This window comes from Cyprinus carpio, chromosome B4 (genome assembly GCF_018340385.1).
Source record: "Cyprinus carpio isolate SPL01 chromosome B4, ASM1834038v1, whole genome shotgun sequence".
Lineage (NCBI taxonomy): Eukaryota > Metazoa > Chordata > Actinopteri > Cypriniformes > Cyprinidae > Cyprinus > Cyprinus carpio.
In genome coordinates this window covers 32,717,500-32,741,083 of record NC_056600.1, presented here as the reverse complement: position 1 = coordinate 32,741,083, position 23,584 = coordinate 32,717,500, and the positions used below count along the sequence as shown (strand labels likewise).

General features: G+C 37.7%; 1 protein-coding gene across 1 annotated transcript in view; it reads right to left on the bottom strand.

Moving 5' to 3' along the window:
- Window positions 1-23,584, bottom strand: part of LOC109094806 (protein NLRC3-like) — a 51,097-nt gene that overhangs the window by 4,543 nt on the left and 22,970 nt on the right. The window contains exons 7-8 of the mRNA XM_042723004.1: window positions 22,538-22,711; window positions 15,882-16,052 (exon numbers count right to left, since the gene is read on the bottom strand). Of these exons, the coding sequence (XP_042578938.1) occupies window positions 15,882-16,052; window positions 22,538-22,711 (345 nt within the window). The remainder of the gene's footprint in view (window positions 1-15,881; window positions 16,053-22,537; window positions 22,712-23,584) is intronic.

Below are 23,584 nucleotides of genomic sequence, written 5' to 3'. Positions count from 1 at the left end.
AGTTTCTAAGGTAGCCAGATTATGTAGATTAAGTAGTCCATAGACTTTTCTTATGGATTGTTTTTCTCCACACCTATGCTCGGTTATAGAATCAATGAGAGATCTATGAGGACAATAGGGGAAACAGTTTGAATTCGATGATACAAAACTTCTAAGCTGTAAATACCTATAAAAGTGTTTGCTAGGAATAGTAAATCTCTGGACTAATTGTTCAAAGGAGACAAATGTGTCATCCATTATACCTTTTTTTGACCATATATTAAATGCTCCATCTGTCATAGATGGAGTAAATATGTGGTTCTGTGCTACAAGTGAGGCAAGCGGGAGGATAATTATTTTTTTTGTTGTAGATGTTTCTTTGACTCGTTGACCCCCTCAGAATGGTCTTGTGACCCACCAGTTGAGAAACACTGCATTAAACCAATTTCAGTGTGGGAATAACTTCTTATTTTCACCCAATTAGCACTGGAAGATATTGCTGTCCAAACTGAATTTAAAATGATGTTACAGCATTGTCATCAATGACTAATATTTGACATCAAATTGATACCAAAGTGTCCACTGGGAAATGCCTTATGTAGACGATACAGTTATGTTACATGGCCATGTCTCTTTTCAATCATACGAGCAGGTCTATTTAAATGTCTTTCAATGTAAGTATTATTTTATGTACCATTGTCACACTCCTGAGGATTGGTGAGCGAGGAGACGAGGAGATATGGAAATAAAGTTAAACAAGCAGACTTTAATAAACCAAAAGCAGGGAACATAGGGAGTGCAGGAGACTTAAAATGACATTAGACACTGGACACTAGACACAGGAAAACACTGGGCTAAATAACAGAACTAAACTAGAATAATTAGGGGAACACAGGTGAATAGAATGGAACTCAATAGGAACAGGAACAGGAAGAATCAAATATGGGCACAATGATACACGAGGAAGAAACTGGGACATGGAGAGCACATGGGGAGAAAAACACAAGACAGGAACACAAGGACAGTTCATGGGTGTGACATTACCTCCCCCTCCCGAAAAGGCACATTCACGTGCCTCATAAATTCCAACAGGGAGGAGGTGGGCGTTCTGGAGGCCTCTAGGGACAGGCTTACATGGGACAGTAGGGCTCCAGGGTGGTACCCATTTCGGGACCCATGGCGGATCAGGCAGGTCAGGGAGCCATGGCGGAGCAGGCAGTTCATGGGGCCATGGCGGAGCAGGCAGACTAGGTCCCTGCTCATCTCTCAGTTCGTTTATGGACTATGCTTTTTTGATTGTTGATTCAGTGTTCACTGTGGGTGTCGTGGAGGAACTCGACCCCGCACTCACTCGTGTAATGGCGGCTACACTAAAGCACAGTCACAAAATCCACTATGGTGTCTAAAGAGCTGGCAGCTGATGCTGCAGAACCTCCTGAGGTAGTGGCGCTCACTGCTGTGTTCCCCGAAGCGATGGTGCCCACTGCAGTTTCTCCAGAGGTGGCAGTGCATGCTACAGAACCTGAGAATTTCCTGGCTGTTCTGTTTCCCCCAAATGTGTCTGCTGAACTGTCAACTTGTCCAGTATCCCAGAGTTTGAGTTCCTTGTCTGTCTAGTTCCAATCAAGGAACTTGTTATCTGCCCCATCTGCCAGTCATGAGCCCAGAAACTATTAATGCATCTCATGTCCTTCCCGTTAACCCTCTTGTTGCCATAGAGATTATTCAGGAACTGTCTGCTTGTTCTGTTTCCCCAAGTGTGTCTAATTCTGAACTATCTGTCTTGCCAGTATCAGTCAAGGAGTTAACCCTCTGAGGTCTAAGGGGGTTTTGGGGGCCTGGAGAAGTTTTGACATGCCCTGACTTTTGTACTTTTTTCAGTTGCTTATAAACATATACATGGCTAAAGTCTGAAAACACTGTATTCAGCGAAGAGTTACAAGAAAGAATGTGAGGAAAAAATAAATGTGTATATTTTTGTGTTTATAGTTTATTTAGAATATATTTAATAATCCCACAAAATAATTTGAGATTCACTTGCAAGTGCAGTTAAACAGTTTATTAGGAACAAACAAAGCTGACTTTCAAAGCTGAATTTTTAGCATCATTACTCCAGTCACACGATCCTTCAGAAATCCTTCTAATATTCTGATTTTCTACTCAAAAAAAAAAAAAAAAAAATATTGTTGTTATTATTATTAATAATGTTGAAAAGAGCTGAGAATATTTTTTTCAGGGTTTTTTTTGATAAATTGAAAGAACAGCATTGTTTGTAACATTTATCGTATTAATTGTTTTTATTTATCATCACGTGTGTGCTAAATAAAAGTTTCAATTTCTATATATACTGACTCAAAGCTTTTGAATGGTATAGTGTATATTGTTACACTTGGAGTAAGACTGGAGCAATGATGCTGAAAATTTTGCTTTGATCACAGGAATAAATTACATTTTTAAAATATATTCAAATAGAAAGCAGTTATTTTAAATATTAAAAATATTTCACAATATTACTGCTTTGGCAAACTGGTATTAACTGGTATTGTGTAATGTTGAAATATATAAATTAACATCACATAACTAGCATTTCCAAAGTGTATATTGTTTACAGTAGGTGGCCATCCAAAACGGTGGTTCTACCGCGACCGCCGCGTCTGCAAAGTGCATTTGCAGCTTTTGACCGCTGAGTGGCGCTTTAATCAAAAGTTTTCAAACAAGCGCATCAAAGCACATTTTCACAAATAGACGTCAGCTTTGCCTCACCAATTTGTTATATTTGACTGCAGTCAGGAAAAATGAAAGAAAAACACTGTAGGCTAGTTAAAATATTTAATATTCACAGATTAAAGTTTAGTCCTTATGAAGATATATGCGTTTCTTAGAACTAATTCAAGCAGGATAAATGTCAAGCCTATGAGCCTGTGCTTATATTTTCTCTACATCATATTTTAGATTTGACACATTTAAATAGTTTGCAGTATTATTTATATAATATGAATTATGTGTTATATTATTCAAAAGAAATTGTGGTTTACTTTGCATTGGAGCATTAAAAGTGGTAGCCTATTGTGAGCTAGGCTTGCGTGTTTTATAAATTATTTTCTTTATTTTAGTAAAACGTGAGGCACTGAATAATTTCGCTCTCATTATTTAGGCCTAATTAAAACAAGAAACGAATAAATTAAACCTGCACGATTTAGCTAAATCTTTGAAACTCTAAAGAATGGACTGATTAATAAAACGTCTTCACGTTTAAACTCAAGTTCTCTCATTATTCAACAAAATACACACGATGTAAAAAAGAGCTTCAATAACTGACAACTTCAGTGATTTTAAATGGAGTCTTCTTTACTTGCTTTCATATAATTTAAGAAAAAAAAAAAATTAATTGCAGCCACATTTAAATGCAGGTTTGTATAATATTCCGTAAAATATCAGTGCAAGATTTGCTCGGCGCACATAATGCTGAGTGCACGTGCAGCATTTATTCTTATTTGTCTACATATTTTATCTTCATTACAAATCTTGTTTGGTTTTATTTTGGATAATTGCATGTAAAAAAAAATCTTTTGTAATGCATATGCAAAATGTGAATTATTATTCATATTCAAGTGTTTGTGCGAAAATTATTAATGCGCATGCACGACAGGGAGGTGCCCTCTCGATCACGTGATTTTTTTTTTCCTAATAATGAAATAACTGAAAATTGTGGCGTCTCACATACATGAGAAATATATCTACAGAAAGCTTGAAATGCCTTTTAAACGAATCAATTCAAAACGAAAGCATTATGTAGGCTAATCTGTGAAGGTTGCGTTTCTCTCTATTTCAGTCATGTGGAGAGGGTTAGCACTGTGAATTTCATCTTGCAGCCGACAAGAAAACATTTATTAATAAATAATTAAAACGTCTCCTTTTTCACAATTATTAGGCTACTTCTGCCTGTGCTTTGTGGCAAACTTAATGCATGTGCTTGAGCGCAGACTATATTAAGGCTCATTATGGATTATAGGTTTTTTTTAGGCCATGCCCAGCCCTAATGCAACAGTTTGCATCTTTTTTTTTTTAAGGCAACTTCCTCTGAAATTAAGTTATAATAACTAATAAACTTTATTGCGCTATACAGTAGTCAACAGTTGAAGTGGATCAAACCTTTCTTTAAAGTTGTCCTAAAACCTGTTCTGCAAGTTTGAAACCCTCATAAGACACTGTCCATATAAAAGAGCAAGAAATTCACACCTTTATCTCGACCCACACAAGCTATACAGAACTACCCTAAAACCCCCAACCCACTCCAGCTGAACTGAATTCGGTCTGTTTTTTTTGGCTCTGTGAGGAACGGTGTGTTGTCATGTTACTGGGTTGAAACATGCCTGCACTCACAGCAGCCGTTCTCTTGTTATTCATTATTTTCTGCAGCCCATATTATTATTTTCACTAGAACAAAATAATAACAAATTATCAATTGATAATTAATCAATATTTTTGTGAAAATCATTGTTATTTGTGAACGTAGGCATTTGAGGAAGGCTTTAAGACCAAGCAGAATCCTCCGTAAGCTCAGACTCACGCAAACTGACCCAACATTTAGCAAGGCAGGAAAACATTCAGTCTGCCTGAAGGAAGACGTATTTCATTGAGCTAATGCTGTTAAATAGAGAGTAAAAAAAAAACAACAAAAAAAAAACTGTAGGCTATTCTTAAACTTGGATCTCATTATATTGAAGTACAAATCCAAACACCAGAAGCAACTACACGCTCAGTGTTCTTTCATTGAAAAGTATGCATTTTATTTATCCACAGGCTATATGGTTGAAATAATATTTTAGTTGAAAACTTTAAGTGCCATTGTTTAAAAAAATGCATCATAGAAATGTTTCATAGACCTTTAGTTGTCATGCTTTAAAATCCCATGCCATTTGTAATTTCACTGTATTTTCACCTCCTAAATTACTACCCCAATTCTATAATGGTAAAATTTATTCAGGCTGATGGCATTTTTATGACATTATTTATTTTTATTTTTATTTTTAGAATAATTGTAGCCTACATAAATGGGTGAATCAAAACAAATATAACTTTTTAACTGCAGGCAGATATAGGCCTATATTATTGTACATTACAAATATTTGGATCGTCCCTTATTCTGTTTCTTATTTTATTAAAGAATAAATACTTATTTTCTTCAAGAATAAACATTATAAATAAATAATAATTTATAATAATAATTATAAATAAATAATAATGTGAGCAAATAATAGATTTAAAAAAGAAAAAAGTGGGTGCTTGGTTTCAGAAAGCGAATACAGCTCGTAAAAAATGCTATGATGAAAAAGTCATGCTAACTTATTAATTCATAGAAATAATTTAAGCAATTAAAACCTTTTTTATACTAGATTAAACTTGAATTTCAATACTATTAAAGTGACTTTAAAATCTCAAGGAGTTTATAAGTTGTAACGGTAAAATGTCACAGTGCATGTTAAATAGTCTAAATGAACTTGTATCTTGTATAGTATCTGAAGACCTTGATTGCATGTAACCATAAAACTAACCATATATTTTGACTTTTTTTTAATGAACAATTCCTGTATAAAATGTGACAGCAACCTTTATATCAAACATTTTGAAATTGTCCACAGCTGATCAACGCAAGAGGCAGATTGAGCGCAATGGAAAAATGAAGCTAGATAAAAACATACACGAAACTTGTTAATAGTTAATAACATAGCCTAGATTAGGCCCATACTCTGTTCCTAAGTATATAATGTAAATTTGTTAACCCACAATAGGCCTAACACATTTTAACTGATTAATCGCCTATTTTCGTTTGCTGCAGGTTTTTTTTTTTTTTTTTTTTTTACACACTAAAAAATAAATTAAGTTTGTGAGAGTTGCATTTTATTACATTCAGAAATAATAACGGCAGGCCTAATAATGCTATAGGCTAATGTACCAACAGGATATTTTTATTTCCCTTCACTTTACAATTATTCCTTTAAATTTAACAAATTTATCAGAACAGAACAAGAATTACAAGAATTATAATTCTAATGGATAAATATAATTGCAGTATATATTAATATAGGCTTATTAACAACAAAAAAATAATAATTAAAAATAATTTAAAGTGATACATAAGGTAAGGTTGGGCTTATCTCTCTCATTCGGGACAAATCCAAACATGTTGCCCATTTGAAGCTAAACTCTTATTCATTAGGTAAAATAGGCTTTGGATTTCACACGTGTTTCAGTATCGACGGGAAAAAAATCATAATGAGCAAAAATATGCCAAAGTGGACCGCTGCTCGTGCCGCATGGCTCGGTGAACGACTGCTGTTTCCAATGATCGTACTGGTGCCTCGCGCACATATTCAAAGTCACAATTCACAATTTTTGATCACACAGTAAAGGCATAATTCAAAAATGCAAAGTGTTAGCAATTTGAAAAATCAAGAATAATTTCTGAGTTAATAAGAATTATTTGTAAATGCTGGACCGTTCTCATTTCGTTCTGCAAATGGAACCTGAAGATTATTATTATTTTTTTTTTTAACCAAGAATGAACCGAAATGAAAACATTTAGCTTTTAATCCATATATATATATATATATATATGGATATATATATGTATGTAATGACTGTTACATATATGTATATATATGTATGTAATGACTGTTTAATAACAATAGCATGCATAAGAGCCTTTGTGTAAAGGTCTTTCTTTAAATTTTTGATGAGTAGACTGTAGCTTAAGACCATCCTATTTTTTAATGGCTTTTAAGGATGTTATAATGTATATTATAATGTTATTTGTTGTTTTACGTCTTCCTTTCATTTTACAATTACATTCAGTTCGCAATCCGTCCCTTTGCGCCACCTGGCGGTAGTTTCGCGAATGATTTTAACACGCGACTGACTTGCACTTAATGCGCGGCGGTATTACCCATTTTGGTTGTCTACCTACTGTTTGTGCTCTCAAATAAACTAAATGATAAACTGCATTATTAACATTATTGTGATGGTCACTGATACTAGTAGTATAGTAGAACATTTAGATGATGTGAATGAAACTTCATAATGTTTCACTTGATTATACACTTAGTCAGGAATTATAGTTTGGAAAAAGTCTAACTAGTAAAATGTGTACACGTTATGTGAAAACTAATACAAGTGTATGTGTGTGTGTATATATATATATATATATTATATATATATATATATATATATATATATATATATATATAATGACTTACTCATGTTTATGATCACTTCATTCTTTTTTCTGAGGAAATCCAAAACTCAAATCCTGAGGTAATCCTCATTCTTGGGGTGAATTATGTCTTATTACTCTCAGCGCGAGGCAAACAGTAAAATTAAAAAAAAAAAAACTTGAACAGTCTCGGTGTTTTTTTTTTTTTTTTTTTGGTATTTGCGTTCCGCGAGCTTCACGTGGAACATTTTAATGTCAATAGCGCGTTCAGCACGTGGGCGTGGTCGCATTAGATATAATGAAGGGAGACGTGAAAGATGGACATCGAGTTGTTTTCATATGGATTACTTTATCCCAGAATTTTTGTTTTCGGTAGCACTTGTCAAGCTTTCTATTGATCTATCTCTCATGTCTCTGTGTTGAGTATTTGCTGAGTTACAGTTCATTTTAATGACGTGTTTCTAAATGAAGATCACTGCAGACCAAGGCTGCAGACAGCGCACCTTGTTTGTTTTCTTTTTGTAAATGCACAAAGTTTTGTTGTTATTATGTGTGTATACAATTAAAAGTAGATCCTTTACAGATTCGATTGATGTTTTGCTCTTATCTGTACGATCAAAACTGAAAGTGTAAATTAAGTTCTTTTTGGGGTTATCAGGAGAAGATGCCTCAACACACGTATACGCGTGAATCGACTCCAGAGGGTTAAATAATGAATTGTCTGTCCAAACAGTGTCAACCCATGAATGTGTTCCTGAATTATCTGTCTGTCCGCTAATTTTAAGTAATATGTCTGATTTTTAACCATCTGTCTGTCCAGTTTCAGTCACTGAAATGTCTACCAGTCCAGTTTCTGTTAATCCATCTAATTTTGCACAATGTGTCTGGTACCAACTAATGAGTCTGAGTCATCTGTCTGTTCTGTTTCAAACAATGAGCTTGAGATTGACCAGTCTGTCTATCCCATTACTACCTATGCATTTGATTATGAACTGTCTGACTGTTCAGTTGTCACCAGGGAAACTATGGATGAACGTTTTGCATTCACTGCCTCGGCTCTTGGGGCCGCGAATACTCTGTATGTGTTGTCTGTCTCTGCTTTTCCTAGGTCTCAGTCTCTGCCATGGTCTCCTGATCCATCTGCTCCACCCTGGTGGGCTTCTGTCACGTCTGCTCTCTCATGGAGGACTTCTGCTCTATCTGTTAATCACCACTCACCACGGACACCATCGTCCATCAAAGTCCCTGTGTTACCATCTCTCCTGCTGCTTTTTTGTCTTGTCATTTCATGTACATCTGACTTTATCTGGCGTGAAGCTCTATTAAAAGAGATAATTAACTTGCAATTGCATCCAGTCTTCTTTTCCGTGACAGAACGATCTGACCCTCATCATGGATGCAGCGAGTTCAGCGGCTTTTACCCGAGTTCATCAACCACAGCATAACTCGAATGGATCAGCAGCAGGAGAGCATCTCTTCCACCTGGTAACACAGGTGTCCGAGCTCTCCCAACAGCTGCAACAACTTCGCGCTACCACTGCGCCAGCCCCGCCGACCGTTTCCCCACCACCTTCAGAACAACGGGACATCTCGGAGCCCCGCCTCCCCGTGCCACAGACGTATTCCGGTGAGCCTGACTTTTGTAGAGCATTCCTCAACAAGTGTTCTCTTCACGTCACTTTACAGCCCTGTACGTTCGAGAGGGAGGAGTCCAAAGTGGCATTCGTGCTCACGCTACTCACAGAGAAGGCGGCGCTGTGGGGAACGGCTGGTTTGGGAGAACCGTGATCCTTTCTGCTCCTCGTTCACGGCACTCGCCGCCGAGATGAGGAGGGTGTTCGACCGTGCGGTTGCGGGCAAGGAGGCCGCCCGGAAACTCACTGCACTCAAACAAGGCAACCGCACAGTCGCTGATTATGCCATCGAGTTTCGCACCCTCGCGGCGGAGTGCCAGTGGAACGAGGAGGCGCAGTGGGACGTTTTCCTGCATGGGCTGGCTGATCGCGTCCACCGTGAAATCTACACCCTGGACTTACCTGAGACTTTTAATGGCTTGGTAGAGCTGGCATTACGTGTTGATATACGCCTTCGACGAGTGGAGGCTATGGAGGAGTCTGGAGAACGATGCAGCGGTCTTCAAGCCAGTCCGGTGGATGCGGTCAGTCCAGCATCCAATCCTGAGCCCATGCAGGTGGGGAGAGCACGGCTTTCCCGGGAGGAGAGCGAACTGCGGAGGTCCCTTGGTCTTTGCCTCTACTGTGGAGCATCTGGTCATCTCATTAGAAACTGCCCGGTAAAAGACCAAGCCCGATAGTAAACTCGAGGCTACTATCGGGCGGGATCTCTGCCGAGAAGTCCTCACCATCTACCCTCCTTCCGGTAAGACTGAGATGGGCCACCAACGACGTCACCTGCAGTGCACTTCTGGACTCCGGGGCCGAGGGCAATTTCATGGATTACACCTTTGCTCAGCAACATGGCATCTCCACTTCCTCCCTCGAGCACCCCATCTCCGTCAGCGCACTCAATGGACAGTCACTACCTACTCTCTCACACATCACGGATTTCATCACACTCATCACCTCTGGTAACCACTCCGAAGAGACTCAAGTTGCTTCTCATGGACTCACCTCACGCTCCCATCGTCCTTGGTCACCCCTGGCTCACGAAGCACAATCCCCACATTGACTGGATTCTTGGAACTGTCACTAAGTGGAGCACCCGTTGTCATAAGTCTTGTCTTTTGTCTGCTTGTTCCACGGTGTCTGTTTCTGTTTTGCAGGATGAGACTGTGGATCTGTCTAACGTGCCCAAGGAGTACCTCGACCTGAAGGAAGTGTTCAGTAAGTCCCGGGCTGCTTCTCTCCCTCCACATCGTCCCTACGATTGTGCTATAGACCTAGTGCCGGGTAAGTCTCCGCCTAAGGGCAAATTATACTCTTTGTCTGTTTCCAAGAGGGAGGCCATGGAGAAATACATTTCTGATTCTCTGGCAGCCAAGATCATTCGCCCTTCCTCTTCTCCAGCGGGGGCGGGGTTCTTTTTTGTGGGGAAGAAGGACGGTTCCTTGCGACCTTGTATTGATTACCGGGGGCTGAACAACATCACGGTTAAGAATACCTATCCTTTGCCGTTGATGTCTTCGGCCTTCGAGAGGTTGCAAGGAGTATCCGTCTTCACTAAACTGGACTTGCGTAATGCTTATCATTTGGTCCGCATCAGGGAGGGAGATGAGTGGAAGACCGCTTTTAACACCCCCAGAGGGCACTTTGAATACTTGGTTATGCCCTTCGGGCTTTCCAACTCGCCTGCGGTCTTCCAGGCACTCGTCAATGATGTGTTGAGAGACATGGTTGATCAGTTCATATATGTCTACCTGGATGACATATTGATATTTTCTTCGTCTCTCCGGGAACATGTTCAACACGTCAGACGAGTGCTTCAGCGGCTGTTAGAGAATGGTCTTTTTGTCAAGGCGGAGAAATGCGAATTTCATGCACAATCTGTTTCCTTTCTAGGGTACATCGTCTCGTCTGAGGGAATTCGCATGGATCCTGACAAGGTCATTGGTGTGGGGGATTGGCCAAGTCCAGATTCCCGTAAGGCCCTACAGCGGTTTCTGGGGTTCGCCAATTTCTACCGGCGTTTTATTCGCAACTTCAGCCAACTAGCCACACCTCTGACTGCTTTGACCTCCCCCAGAACGGCCTTCAGGTGTTCAGATGCAGCCGAGGCTGCATTTGCTAAACTGAAGAGTCGCTTCGTTTCGGCTCCCATTCTGATTGCCCCTGATCCATCACGTCAGTTCGTGGTGGAGGTCGATGCGTCAGAGGTGGGGGTAGGAGAAGTTCTTTCTCAGCGGTCTCCCTCAGATAACAAGATGCACCCTTGCGCGTTTTACTCTCACCGTTTATCTCCCGCGGAACGTAATTATGATATTGGTAACAGAGAGTTGTTGGCGGTCAAATTAGCGTTAGAGGAGTGGCGTCACTGGTTAGAGGGTTCGGGGGTTCCCTTTATCGTTTGGACTGATCACAAGAACTTAGAGTATATACGATCAGCTAAAAGGCTCAATTCCAGGCAGGCTCGGTGGGCACTTTTTTTTGGTCGTTTTGATTTTACTCTATCGTACCGCCCGGGCTCCAAAAATATCAAGCCAGAGGCTCTTTCTCGTATTTTTGATCCGTCCGAACGCCCGTCCACTCCCGAGTGTATTCTTCCTGAGACATTAGTGGTCTCCACTCTGACATGGGAGGTCGATTTGAAGGTCCTGGCGGCCTTAGAAGGGGTAACGCCTCCGCCCGCATGCCCACCGAACCGTTTATTTGTGCCGGATGAGTTAAGGTCCTGCGTCATTAAGTGGGGTTATTGCTCTAACATAGCTTGCCATCCAGGGGTTAATCGAACCAGATATTTGGTCAAGCAACGATTCTGGTGGCCAGGTATGGCTCGTGACATCCGCGATTTTGTTTTGGCTTGCTCGGTTTGCGCCACTGGTAAGACTTCCAACCGTCCTCCAGATGGGTTACTCCAACCGCTGTCTGTCCCTTCGAGACCCTGGTCCCACATCGCGCTAGATTTTGTTACTGCCCTCCCACCCTCCCAAGGGTATACGGTTGTTTTGACCGTTGTGGACTGGTTCTCGAAGGTGACCCATTTCATACCCTTGGCCAAATTACCTTCTGCCAAGGAGACAGCAGTCGCTGTCATTGACCACATCTTCCGGATACATGGCCTCCCGGTGGATGTGGTTTCTGACAGGGGGCCCCAGTTTGTGTCCAAATTCTGGCAGGAGTTTTGTAAGTTGCTGGGGGCAACGGTTAGTCTTTCCTCTGGGTTCCATCCCCAGACCACTGGTCAGACCAAGAGAGCCAACCAGGATTTAGAGCGTATGTTGCGATGTTTGGCGTCCAAGAATCCTTCCTCCTGGAGTCAACAACTCTCTATGATTGAGTACGCACATAACTCGTTACCAGTGTCTTCTACGGGCCTCTCCCCGTTTGAATCTAGTTTAGGTTACCAGCCACCTGTTTTTCCCAGTCTGGAATCCGAAGTTGCGGTCCCCTCTGCCCACGCCTTTGTCCAGAGGTGCCGCCGCACCTAGAACAGAGCCCGTGAGACTCTGTTGCAGGTGAGGGCGCGCACCAAGGCTAAGACAGATCGCCACCGGTCAAAGCCACCCGTATACGTCATTGGTCAAAAAGTGTGGCTTTCTACCAAGAATATTCCGCTCCGCTCCGTTGCTAATAAACTTGCTCCCAAATTCATTGGCCCGTTTACTGTCACCAAGATCATTAGTCCGGTGGCAGTCCGCCTCAAATTGCCTCCAGCGTACAGGAGGATTCATCCCGCCTTTCATGTTTCCAAAATTAAGCCAGTTTTTCATTCACCGCTTAATCCGCCTGCCCCGGTTCCTCCACCGCCGCGACTCGTAGACGGGGAACCAACCTATTCGGTTAACCGTATTCTGGACTCGAGGCGGAGGGGACGTGGATTCCAGTACTTGGCTGACTGGGAAGGTTACGGTCCGGAGGAGAGAAGTTGGGTACCTGCCCGGGACATTCTGGATCACTCCCTTATCGATGATTTCAATCGACAGGTAAGGGGTGGTGGGAACGCCGAGAGGCGTTCCTAGGAGGAGGGGTACTGTCACGGTTCATAGATCTATGGTGTCATCTTGTTGTCTGTGTGTAGGTTGCGGGGTGTATCACCTGATTGTTCTGTGTGGGGGCGTCGCCGCTGATTACTGATCAGCGGCAGCTGCGGCTTATTACATCTTGCCTATTTAACGCCTTGTCTTTCGTCTCATGTTTGTCAGATCGTTGTTTGGAGTCCTGGTGTTTGTTCGTGTCTCTCGTGTTTGTTGTACCTGCTCTGGATTTCTCGTCGCTGTTTCCTGTTGCCTGTCTGTTCCTGTGGATTATCGTTCTGGAATTCCTCGTTCATCACTTCAGCCATGTTGACCACGGATCACCACTCACCACGGACACCATCGCCCATCAAAGTCCCTGTGTTACCATCTCTCCTGCTGCTTATTTGTCGTGTCATTTCATGTACATCTGACTTTATCTGGCATGAAGCTCTATTAAAAGAGAAAATTAACTTGCAATTGCATCCAGTCTTCTTTTCCGTGACAGTTTCAGCTCAAAATACCCCTCAGATCATTTATATCATTTGGAAAACTAAAACATCCATTTTGAGTGGAAGCAAAAACATGTATTAATGTGTATATATATATATATATATATATATATATATATATATATATATATATATATATATATATATATATTAAATAATGAAAGCAAAAAGGATTCTGCCATCTCGGTCTCTATGAACTTGAGCGTGAAACTCCGAAACTCTGTGTATACTTGCCTTTAAGACATGAAAAATCTATCTATAAAGTGTGTAATGTCTACTTCCAAATGAAATCAAATGGAAAACGAATATTCTCAGATTATGTAATCCGTATGAAACATGCCTACAGGTGCATCCACTACTGTGGAGATGATGAGTCAGTGTTGCCAACTGCAACTCTTAAGATGAAAACAAATTTATCAATAAATTATTAAAATGTTAATGCAGCCTCCTTACTGTTTTTCACTGTCACATTCATAATCATTAATTCTGCCAATGAACTGTAAAGATAAAATGTTGAGATTAAACCCATTAAATTTCGAGAATAATGTTTTTTTGTTTCGAGAAAAAAGTCGTTAAATTTCGAGAAAAAAAGTCAAAATAAAATGTTGAGAATAAACTCATTAAATTACGAGAAATAAAAAGTAAATAAATTGCGAGAAAAAAAGTTGAGTCTGTGTAGCACTGTTACCATTTTACTTTAAGTAGGCCATTTTCATCTGTGAGTCCCAAAATGGGGGGTCCAGGTTAACATGTTAAAAGTTAGACAACTCATTTCTTTTTTAATACTGGTCCTATATATATATTTTTAATTCAGTCACATAAAAATGTAGATTAGTCTGAGTTGAATACAAAAATAAGACTGATTACCCTTTGGCTAACTGCTAGTTGGTCAGACTAGTTCTTAAGTCACTTGCTTAATGTAACATGGAGTCAGAGACGTTCGGATCCATATGCAGTACTTTATTGTCAAGAACGGTCAAGCAGGCAGAGATCAGAGAACAGCGTCAGGTATGTCAGGGGATATCCAAAATCAATAACAGTACCAGACAGAGGTCGGGGCAGGCAGCAGAGAATCACAGTCGGTATAAACAATCCAAGATCAGACATGGAAGGAACAAACACAGGGAAAATGCTTGGAAATGCTAGACAGGACTAAACAAGACTTCGTAATGTGAGTGTGGATGAGTGCAACCTTTATAGTGTCACTGATGGGAAACAGGTGAGGTTCAATAATGAGTTCCTAGGCAGGGGGTTTATGGGAAATGAAGTCCAGGAATTGTAGGTGGGGGGGGAGTGCATGTACAGTTCTCTCTCCACCTTCAATACCATGTACTGTGTCGTGTGAAAGTCTGTGTGGTGAATAAACTGATGTGCAGTGACCGGATCATGACACTTAACATAGAGGCTAAGTTTATGCAACTGGCCCCAGGACTTTACATCTCTGCTATAATCAGAGGTGAGCAGTATCAAGGCCTGACTTCATCACTGTGGTGTTTGGATTTGCATTGCTTTTTTCACTGCATCACATCACTCACTGGACATTTGTTCAACTAGTATTCATCGCTGCAAATGGTACAACTCTAAGCGACAAATCATTGTGATTTTTTATTTTATTTTTATGGACAACACGGACAATGGACAGCTAAGCTATTTCTTTTTCAACTTCATTGCCAAACAACAGTGACAATATTGCATTCATGTGACTTTTTGGGTATCATATTACTGTGATTTCAATATTTGCTGTTTTTTTCCATGAAAATATATACTTGTATTGTTTAAACAAACCTTACAGAAAGAAAAGAAAACATATCTTTTTTTTTAAGTTTATGATTGAATTGGTTATGTTGTATGCTGTATGTACTCTAGATTCAAATGCAAGTTTGGTCAGTGGTTCCCTCCCTCAAATTGATTTTGTAACAGTCACCCTAAGAACTACCTAGTGAGGCAAGCTACAATATTTAAATAATAATACACATATAATCAGGAGTGAACATAAGTTTTTCATTAAGTTGTTATTGCACTTTTAGTTATTTTTTTTTTCAAATAAAATAATAAACAAAATAATAAAGTGTTATAATACTATTATAAATAATTTTAAAACACATTAAAATAAAATGAATGTTAAATACAAATATTATAAAGTAAACTTAAAAATAAAATGCTAATATTTGCTTATTTTTTTTTTTTAAATCATTATTTTCAAACTTAAAATCAGCAAGCTTTTATTTTAGCAGGTTGCCAGCAATTAAGTATATGCGCTTCCAGGTTTAGTGCTGCCAAATGAAGAGTGTCAGTGAATGAAATGTCACAGTTTTGCATTGTGTTTTCGAACAGCAGCAGGAAGCTAGATTTATGATTTCAGTTTGAATGGAAATCTTATATAGTACAGTTTGCTGATCTAAAATGGTAATTGTGCATTAACAGCTGTCAAACATGTTGTTATGTAAATGCACGGTCTAAACTTATTTACACAGTGCATTTTTATTTTGGTCGTGCATGCAGACCTGCGGACCACTTATGTGCACATAATTATGTGCATATAACATACTTGAGTTTGTCCAGTGAGCAGTTTGGATCCTCCAGTTGGATCCTCAGCTTGACTCCTGAATCTCCTGGGTAATTGTAGCTTAGATCCAGTTCTCGCAGGTGTGAGGGGTTTGAACTCAAAGCTGAAGACACATAACGGCATCCTTTCTCTGTCACCATACAGCCAGACAATCTACAAATACAGCAATAGTGAACATGGCGTTAGTTGGACAATCATTTAAGCCATGGATTATTTCTATATGGTTATGTCTTAAGATTTAGGACCACAAACCTAAAAATATACTTTGTTTTAAAAATAAATTTCTCCCTTATTATAAATGCAGTAATGTATATGTTACTATCAGTGTATGATGTCATATATATATATATATATATATATACAGTAGGTGGCCATCCAAAACGTTGGTTCTACCGCTGCTAGTACCGCCGCCGCAGCGTCGGCAAAGTGCATTTGCAGCTTTTGACCGCTGAGTGGCGCTTTAATCACAAGTTTTCAAACAAGCGCAGCAAAGCACATTTTCGCAAATAGACGTCAGCATTGCCTCACGTATCTTTTATGTTTGTATGCAGTAGGTGGAAATGAAAGAAGTTGTTTTTTATGTTGATAGATGAAAGTTTAGTCCTTATGAAGATATGTGCGTTTCTTAGAGCGAATTCAAGCAGGAGAAATATCAAGCCTATGAGCCTGTGCTTATATTTTCTCTACACAATATTTTAGATTTGACATTTAAATAGTGTGCAGTATTATTTATATAATATGAATTATGTGTTATATTATTCAAAATAAATTGTGGTTTACTTTGCATTGGAGCATTAAAAGTGGTAGCCTATAGTGAGCTAGACTTGCGTGTTTTATAAATTATTTTCTTTATTTTACTAAAACGTGAGGCACTGAATAATTTTGCTCCCATTATTTAGGCCTAATTAAAACAAGAAACGAATAAAGTAAACCTGCACAATTTAACTAAATCATTGCAACTCTAAAGAATGGACTGATTAATAAAACGTCCTCATGATTAAACTCAAGTTCTCTCATTATAATCAACAAAATACACACGATGTAAAAAAAGAGCTTCATTAATTGACAACTTCAGTCTTCTTAACTTGCTTTCATGTAATTTAAGTAAAATAAATAAATAAATAAATAAATTGTAGCCGCATTCAAATGCAGGTTTGTATAATATTCCGTAAAATATCAGTGCAAGATTTGCTCGGCGCTCATGATGCTGAGTGCAGCATTTATTCTTATTTGTCTACATATTTTATCTTCATATTAAATCTTCTTTGGTTTTATTTAGGATAATGGCATGTAAAAAAAAAAAAAAAAAAAAACATTTGCTTTGTAATGCATATGCAAAATTTTAATTATTATTCATATTCAAGTGTTTGTGCGAAAATTATTACGCATGCATGACAGGGAGGCGCCATCTCGGTCGCGTGATTTTTTTTCCTAATAATGAAATAACTGAAAATTGTGTTGTCTCACATACATGAGAAATATATCTACAGAAAGCTTGAAATGTCTTTTAAACGAATCAATTCAAAACGAAAGCATCATGTAATCTGTGAGAGTTGTATTTCTCTCTAAAGGCGCGTCCATGTGGAGAGAGTCAGCACTGTGAATTTCATCTTGCAGCCGACAAGAAATCATTTGTTTATTAATAAATAATTAAAATGTCTCCTTTTTCACAATTATTGGGCTACTTCTGCCTGTGCTTTGTGGCAAACTTAATGCATGTGCTTGAGCGCGGAATATATTAAGGCTTATTATGGATTAAAGATGTAAATTTAATATAAACCTGCAATTAGTTGAATAATGACAAATGAACGACTAGTAACTAGAAAAATTTTACGTGAGAGGCAGATCTATTAAATGCCCTCTAGACATCTCTGTTAAAGTTTTTAAAGCATTTTATACGCGTTTGCATAAATTCTTCTTTCAGAACGGTCCGTAATGGAGAGATGTCTTAACACTGATTTTTTTCCTCTGAAACACAAAAACTAAAATTTAAATAAAATTGATATTTTATGTTTTGAGAATGGCCAGCCCTTCTCTGCAGATATTGTGCTTCTGGTTTGTGCATTTTAAATCACATAAAGTCTGCAAAATATATAAAAACTTGTGTTTTTTGTCATGTCTGTAAAAAAAGCCTATAAAACATGTTCATAAACGGATACTTTACTGATGTTTGGACTCTGTTTGGGATTCAGAAAAACTTCAATATATTGTTCATGAATAGGTTACATTCTGTGAAAATTTATATTTTACACTCTAAAAAATATTGTATGGACACAACAAAATAAAACGACAGACGCTCCACTCAGGGCTCGTAGTTCTGATTGGGCTCAACCCTCCCCCGCGCGTCTTGGACATGCTGTCGAGCAGAGTATGAGCGGAGCGGTGTTATTCTGACTGGAGCGAGGAGAGGATTTTTTAAAAGTCGGAGCGTCGTGGTTTTCACTCGCTCCAGTACCGCTCCATCACGAGTACAATTCATGCCAACAGCCCATAATATAACTGCATATTTAGCGAGAATTCACATGATAAACAAATTTAGCTATAGCTTGATTATAACCTTCTCCGATCAGAAGGTTATAATGACTGCAATATCCGAGCGGGAAGTTACAGGCTAGTTCTCACAGAGTTTGTCTTCCTTTTACTGATTATTTTCGGGTTAAAGCATGATTTAAACAGATACAGCACATTCACCTGCAATCGCTTTCGCAATAATGCTTTCAAACAAATGTAATTTTACAGTGCTGCTTCATCTGTAACTGATTTTGAAATCTGTAAGAAATGCATCGATCTGTAGATAAAATAACTGACGAAAATGTTTGGTAGGAAAAAAAGTTTGCACACAATAGCCTAATCCCATTTGAAACGCTCCTGTTATTTTATTTATTTTTTATTTTATTTTTATAGGCTAAGTTATGAACATAACATTTTAACTTTATCCACGGAGTGAAGGCGGAGCGGTGTTTCTGGTATTAGTGAGTGCGGAGCGGAGTGATTATTAAATGCTCGGAGCGCGGAGGGAAATTGTTGCTGCTCCACTCTCACATACTCTGCTGCCGAGTGAGAGAGATGAACAAGACCATCCGGTGTAGACACGGTTAGACAGTGTCTGCTATATTTACAAATAATTGATATAAGAAATAAAAATAAATACATAACCTAAACCAGCGGCATAACGAGATGAAAATATAGACTAGAAAATATATTTACACTTGGTCTGCCCTGTCCATGACACTGACTCACTCCAGAGCTGCCAGTTTTAATCTGAACAGCTCTTAACGCAGAGTGGATGGTTAAATGCATGATGGGCTAGTATTAAAGAAATAAATTAATAAATAAAATAAAGGTCTTTCCAGCATTAAGGTAATAACATTACTGCAGTTTTTAATCATCTTGTTTCAGTTATAAATTTGACTGGTAAATGATAAAGAATTATATTAAAACTCGCCCAGCCCTAATGCATTTTTTTTTTTAGTTAAGGCAACTTCCTCTGAAATTAAGTTATAATAACTAATAAACTTTATTGCGCTATACAGTAGTCAACATTTGAAGTGGATCAAACCTTTCTTTAAAGTTGTTTTAAAACCAATATGTCCTAAAAACCTGTTTTGCAAGTTTGAAACCCTCATAAGACTCTGTCCATATGAAAGAACAAGAGATTCACACCTTTATCTCGACCCCCACAAGCTATACATAACTACCCCAAAAACCCCAGCCCCCTCCAGCTGAACTGAACTCGGTCTGTTTTTTGGCTGTGAGGAACGGTGTGTTGTCATGTTACTGGGTTGAAACATGCCTGAACTCACAGCAGCCCTACTCTTTTTATTCATTATTTTACCGCAGCCCATATTATTATTTTCACAAGACCATAATAATAACAAATTCTCAATTGATAATTAATCATTATTTTTGAGAAAATCGTAGACGTTTGTGAACGTAGACGTTTGAGGCAGGCTTTAAGACCAAGCGGAAGCTGCTCCCGCTACACAGCTTGCGTCTCACGCTCACTGACCCAGCTTCACCGTCCACGTTTGGATTTTATAAAATCAGTTTGAGGAGAATACAACTCATTTATCATGAGCCCAACATTTAGCAATGCAGGAAAACATTCAGTCTACCTGAAGAAAGACGTATTTCATTGTAAGTTAATGCTGTTAAATAGAGAGTAAAAAAAAAAAAACTATTGTAGGCTATTCTTAAACTTGGACCTCATTATACTGAAGTACAAATCCAAACACCAGAAGCAACCTATACTCTCAGTGTTCTTTCATTGAAAAGTTTGCATTTTTGTTTATTCACAGGCTATATGGTTGAAATATTTTCGTTGAAAACTTTAAGTGCCATTGTTTAAAAAAAAAGCATCATAGAAATGTTTCATACACCTTCAATTGTTTTGCTTTAAAATCCAATGGACAGACATAGGACTATATTATTGTACATTACAAATATTTGGATCGTCCCTTATTTTCTTATTTTCTTCAAGAATAAACACTATAAATACAGAATAAAAGAAAGAACCTCTATTAGCCCTTATTTTCAATTTCTGAAGTTAATTTGCAACTCTAATGATGATGTGACTCCCCTGACAGTGGCACGTTCCTCAAAAAAATAAATAAAATAAAATAAAACCTTGTTAGAGCTATGTGAGCGATTAGATTTAAAAAAGAAAAAAGTGGGTTCTTGGTTTCCGAAATGGAAAACGACTACAGCTGGTAGTAAAATGATTTGTATGAAAGTAGTGATGATATAATATTATTAATTCATAGAAATAATTTAAGCAATTAAAACCTTTTTTTAAATACCATATTCAACTTGAATTTCAATACTATTATGACTTTAAAATCTTAAGTTTATTTTTTGTTACTTTAAAATGTGACAGTGCATTTTATATGTTGTAAATGTAATTTTTTATTTTATATAGTCTAAATGAACTTGTATCTTATATAGTTTATGATGACATTGTTTTTTTGTTTTTTTTTTTTAATGAACAATTCCTGTATATAATATGTGACAGCGACCTTTATATCAAACATTTTGAAATCGTCCACAGCTGAGCATCGCGGGAGGCAGCTCGAGCATGCGGAGTGAATGTGCATGCACAAGTCATTTTTGGATGCAATGGAAAAATAAAGCTGGATAAAATTATAGCTACACGAAACTTTTAAATAGTTAATAACATAGCCTAGATTAGGCCCATACTCTGTTCCTAAGTATATAATGTAAATTTGTTAACCCACAAAAACACATTTTAACCAATTAAAAAATAATTTAAAGCGATACATAAGGTTGGGCTCTCAATTGGATCTCTTTCATTCGGGACAAATCCAAACATGTTTTATTATTAAAATTATTCATGAGGTAAAATAGGCTTTGGCTTTCACACGTGTTTCAGTATTGACGGAAAAAAAATCATAATGAGCAAAGATATTCCAAAGTGGACCGCTGGTCGCGCGAATGGCTCGGTAAACGCCTGCTGTTTCCAGATATGTGCGTGTGAGGCACCAGCGCGATCAAAGTCACAATTCACAATTTTTGGTCACAGTAAAGGCATAATTCAAAAATGTAAAGTGTTAGCAGTTTGAAAAATCAAGAATAATAACAGAGTGAATAAGAATTATTTGTAAATGCTGCACCGTTCTCATTTCGCTCTGCAAATGGAACCTGAAGATTATTATTTATTTTTTTTAACCAAGAATGAACCGAAATGAAAACATTTAGCTTTTAATCCGTATATATATATATATATATATATATTTAGCTTTTAACCCGCATATATATATATATATATATATATATATATATATATATAAAATGATAAGTAGACTGTATTACATTCATTTCGCAATCCGTCCCTTTGAGCCACCTGTCGGTAGTTTCGCGAATGATTTTAACATGCGACTGACTAGCAGTTAACGCTGCGGCCCTGCAGCGGCGGTAATACCCATTTTGGTTGTCAACCTACTGTGTGTGTGTATATATATGTTTATGTATATGTATGTGTGTATGTATGTACGTATGTAAAACAAAATACTATGTAAACTTTATAAATAATATGATGGAAATGGCTGTCCAATGGAGTTGTCACTGGTGTTACTGCTCAATGTTCAAGAAAACATTTTGTTAGAAGTTTCTATTTACATATATTTACATTTGACATCACTTTCTACTGTCCTGCGTCTGACTTTTTGTCTATCCACAAAATTGTATTGTAGCTGAATAAGCTAATATATTACACATTAGACATTATTAACTCTCCTAATTAACATTATCTTTGTCATTGTTTTTTTCCTTTAGTTCATGGAATTATATTTCTGCCAAATGTTTCGAATTTGTCTTGTATGAAAAAAATTACTTAATTTTCAAACACACTGCATCTTTAGCTAACTGTTTTCTCCTTTTGCTGATTTGATTGTCATTTTCTTATAAAAAGCAATTAATCTGGTCATGTTTATTTCGATCTGGATTCCTCATTCATGTTGCATTTTTAAATCCAGAGAGACACTAAAAACACTGGACCATGAGATGCTTGCATATAAATTAACATAGTGTCATGCTGTAAATCATATAAAATTACATTGTAAGTTTTACAACTTGATAAACACTAAATATTTTGTTAATTTATTTGATTGAAAACCATTTACCTCAGAATCTCCAGCTGACAGTTTGGACTCTTCAGTCCATCAGACAGCAGCTTCACTCCAGAATCCTTCAGGTCATTGTTACTCAGGTCCAGCTCTCTCAGGACAGAGTTTGAGGACTGTAGAGCTGAAGATAAACTTTCACAGGACTGAGGAGTGAGATTACATCCACATAACCTGTGTAAAGAACAAAGCAAACAGCTATTTTAGATTTTAAATGTATGTTTCAGTAATTCAGTTCTTCTTAAAACACCTGTTACAGCAATGCTGGGACGTCAGAGTGGATCCAGTTGCATCAAGTTTGTATTTATAGAAATTAACAAAGAAGATTCTCGAAAATGGTTTAAAGATAAAGAAAAATAAAAGCACAACAAAACAGCTAGCAAACATGCACCATGACCTGAAGAAACCAAAGAGTATAAATAAACAAGATAATAAAGAACAGAACTAAACACAGGGGACAAACTAATTAGTAACTATGGAAACAAATGATAACATACTTAGGAACCATGGAAATAAATTACACAGAAAAATAAACACAACAAACTAGAACTAGAACAGGATAAAAAGAAGATTTATAATTCAGTGATTCATAATTCTGATTCAGACAATTATTCAGATTACCAATTCCAAATTACCAGTACTCTGAATTGTAGAAAATTAGCTCAAAAGGGAAACATATATAAATAATTACAATTAATTATAATTATTAATTTCAGTTGCCAGAAGTAACTGTTGCAGAATTAATATTACAACTAACTGATCTGTTCGCCTAGCAAATGGTTAGTGTAATTTCATATCAACTGAAAGAAATGTTCATTTCGTGGCCACAGAAAATAATCTACTTACAGTACTAACACATTAGAGCATGTGGCAAGATCGTTTAAGTGACATTAATCTGCAAGCAGAATCAGAACCTAAGAACTCATATGTATTATGAATAAAGTTTATTAACTAAATCTCATAAAATAAAAATTTTTGAGAAATGGTTTTATTTAATTTTAACATAAAAGCATGTTGTGTGTCACCGCCTTTAAATCGGTGTCTATC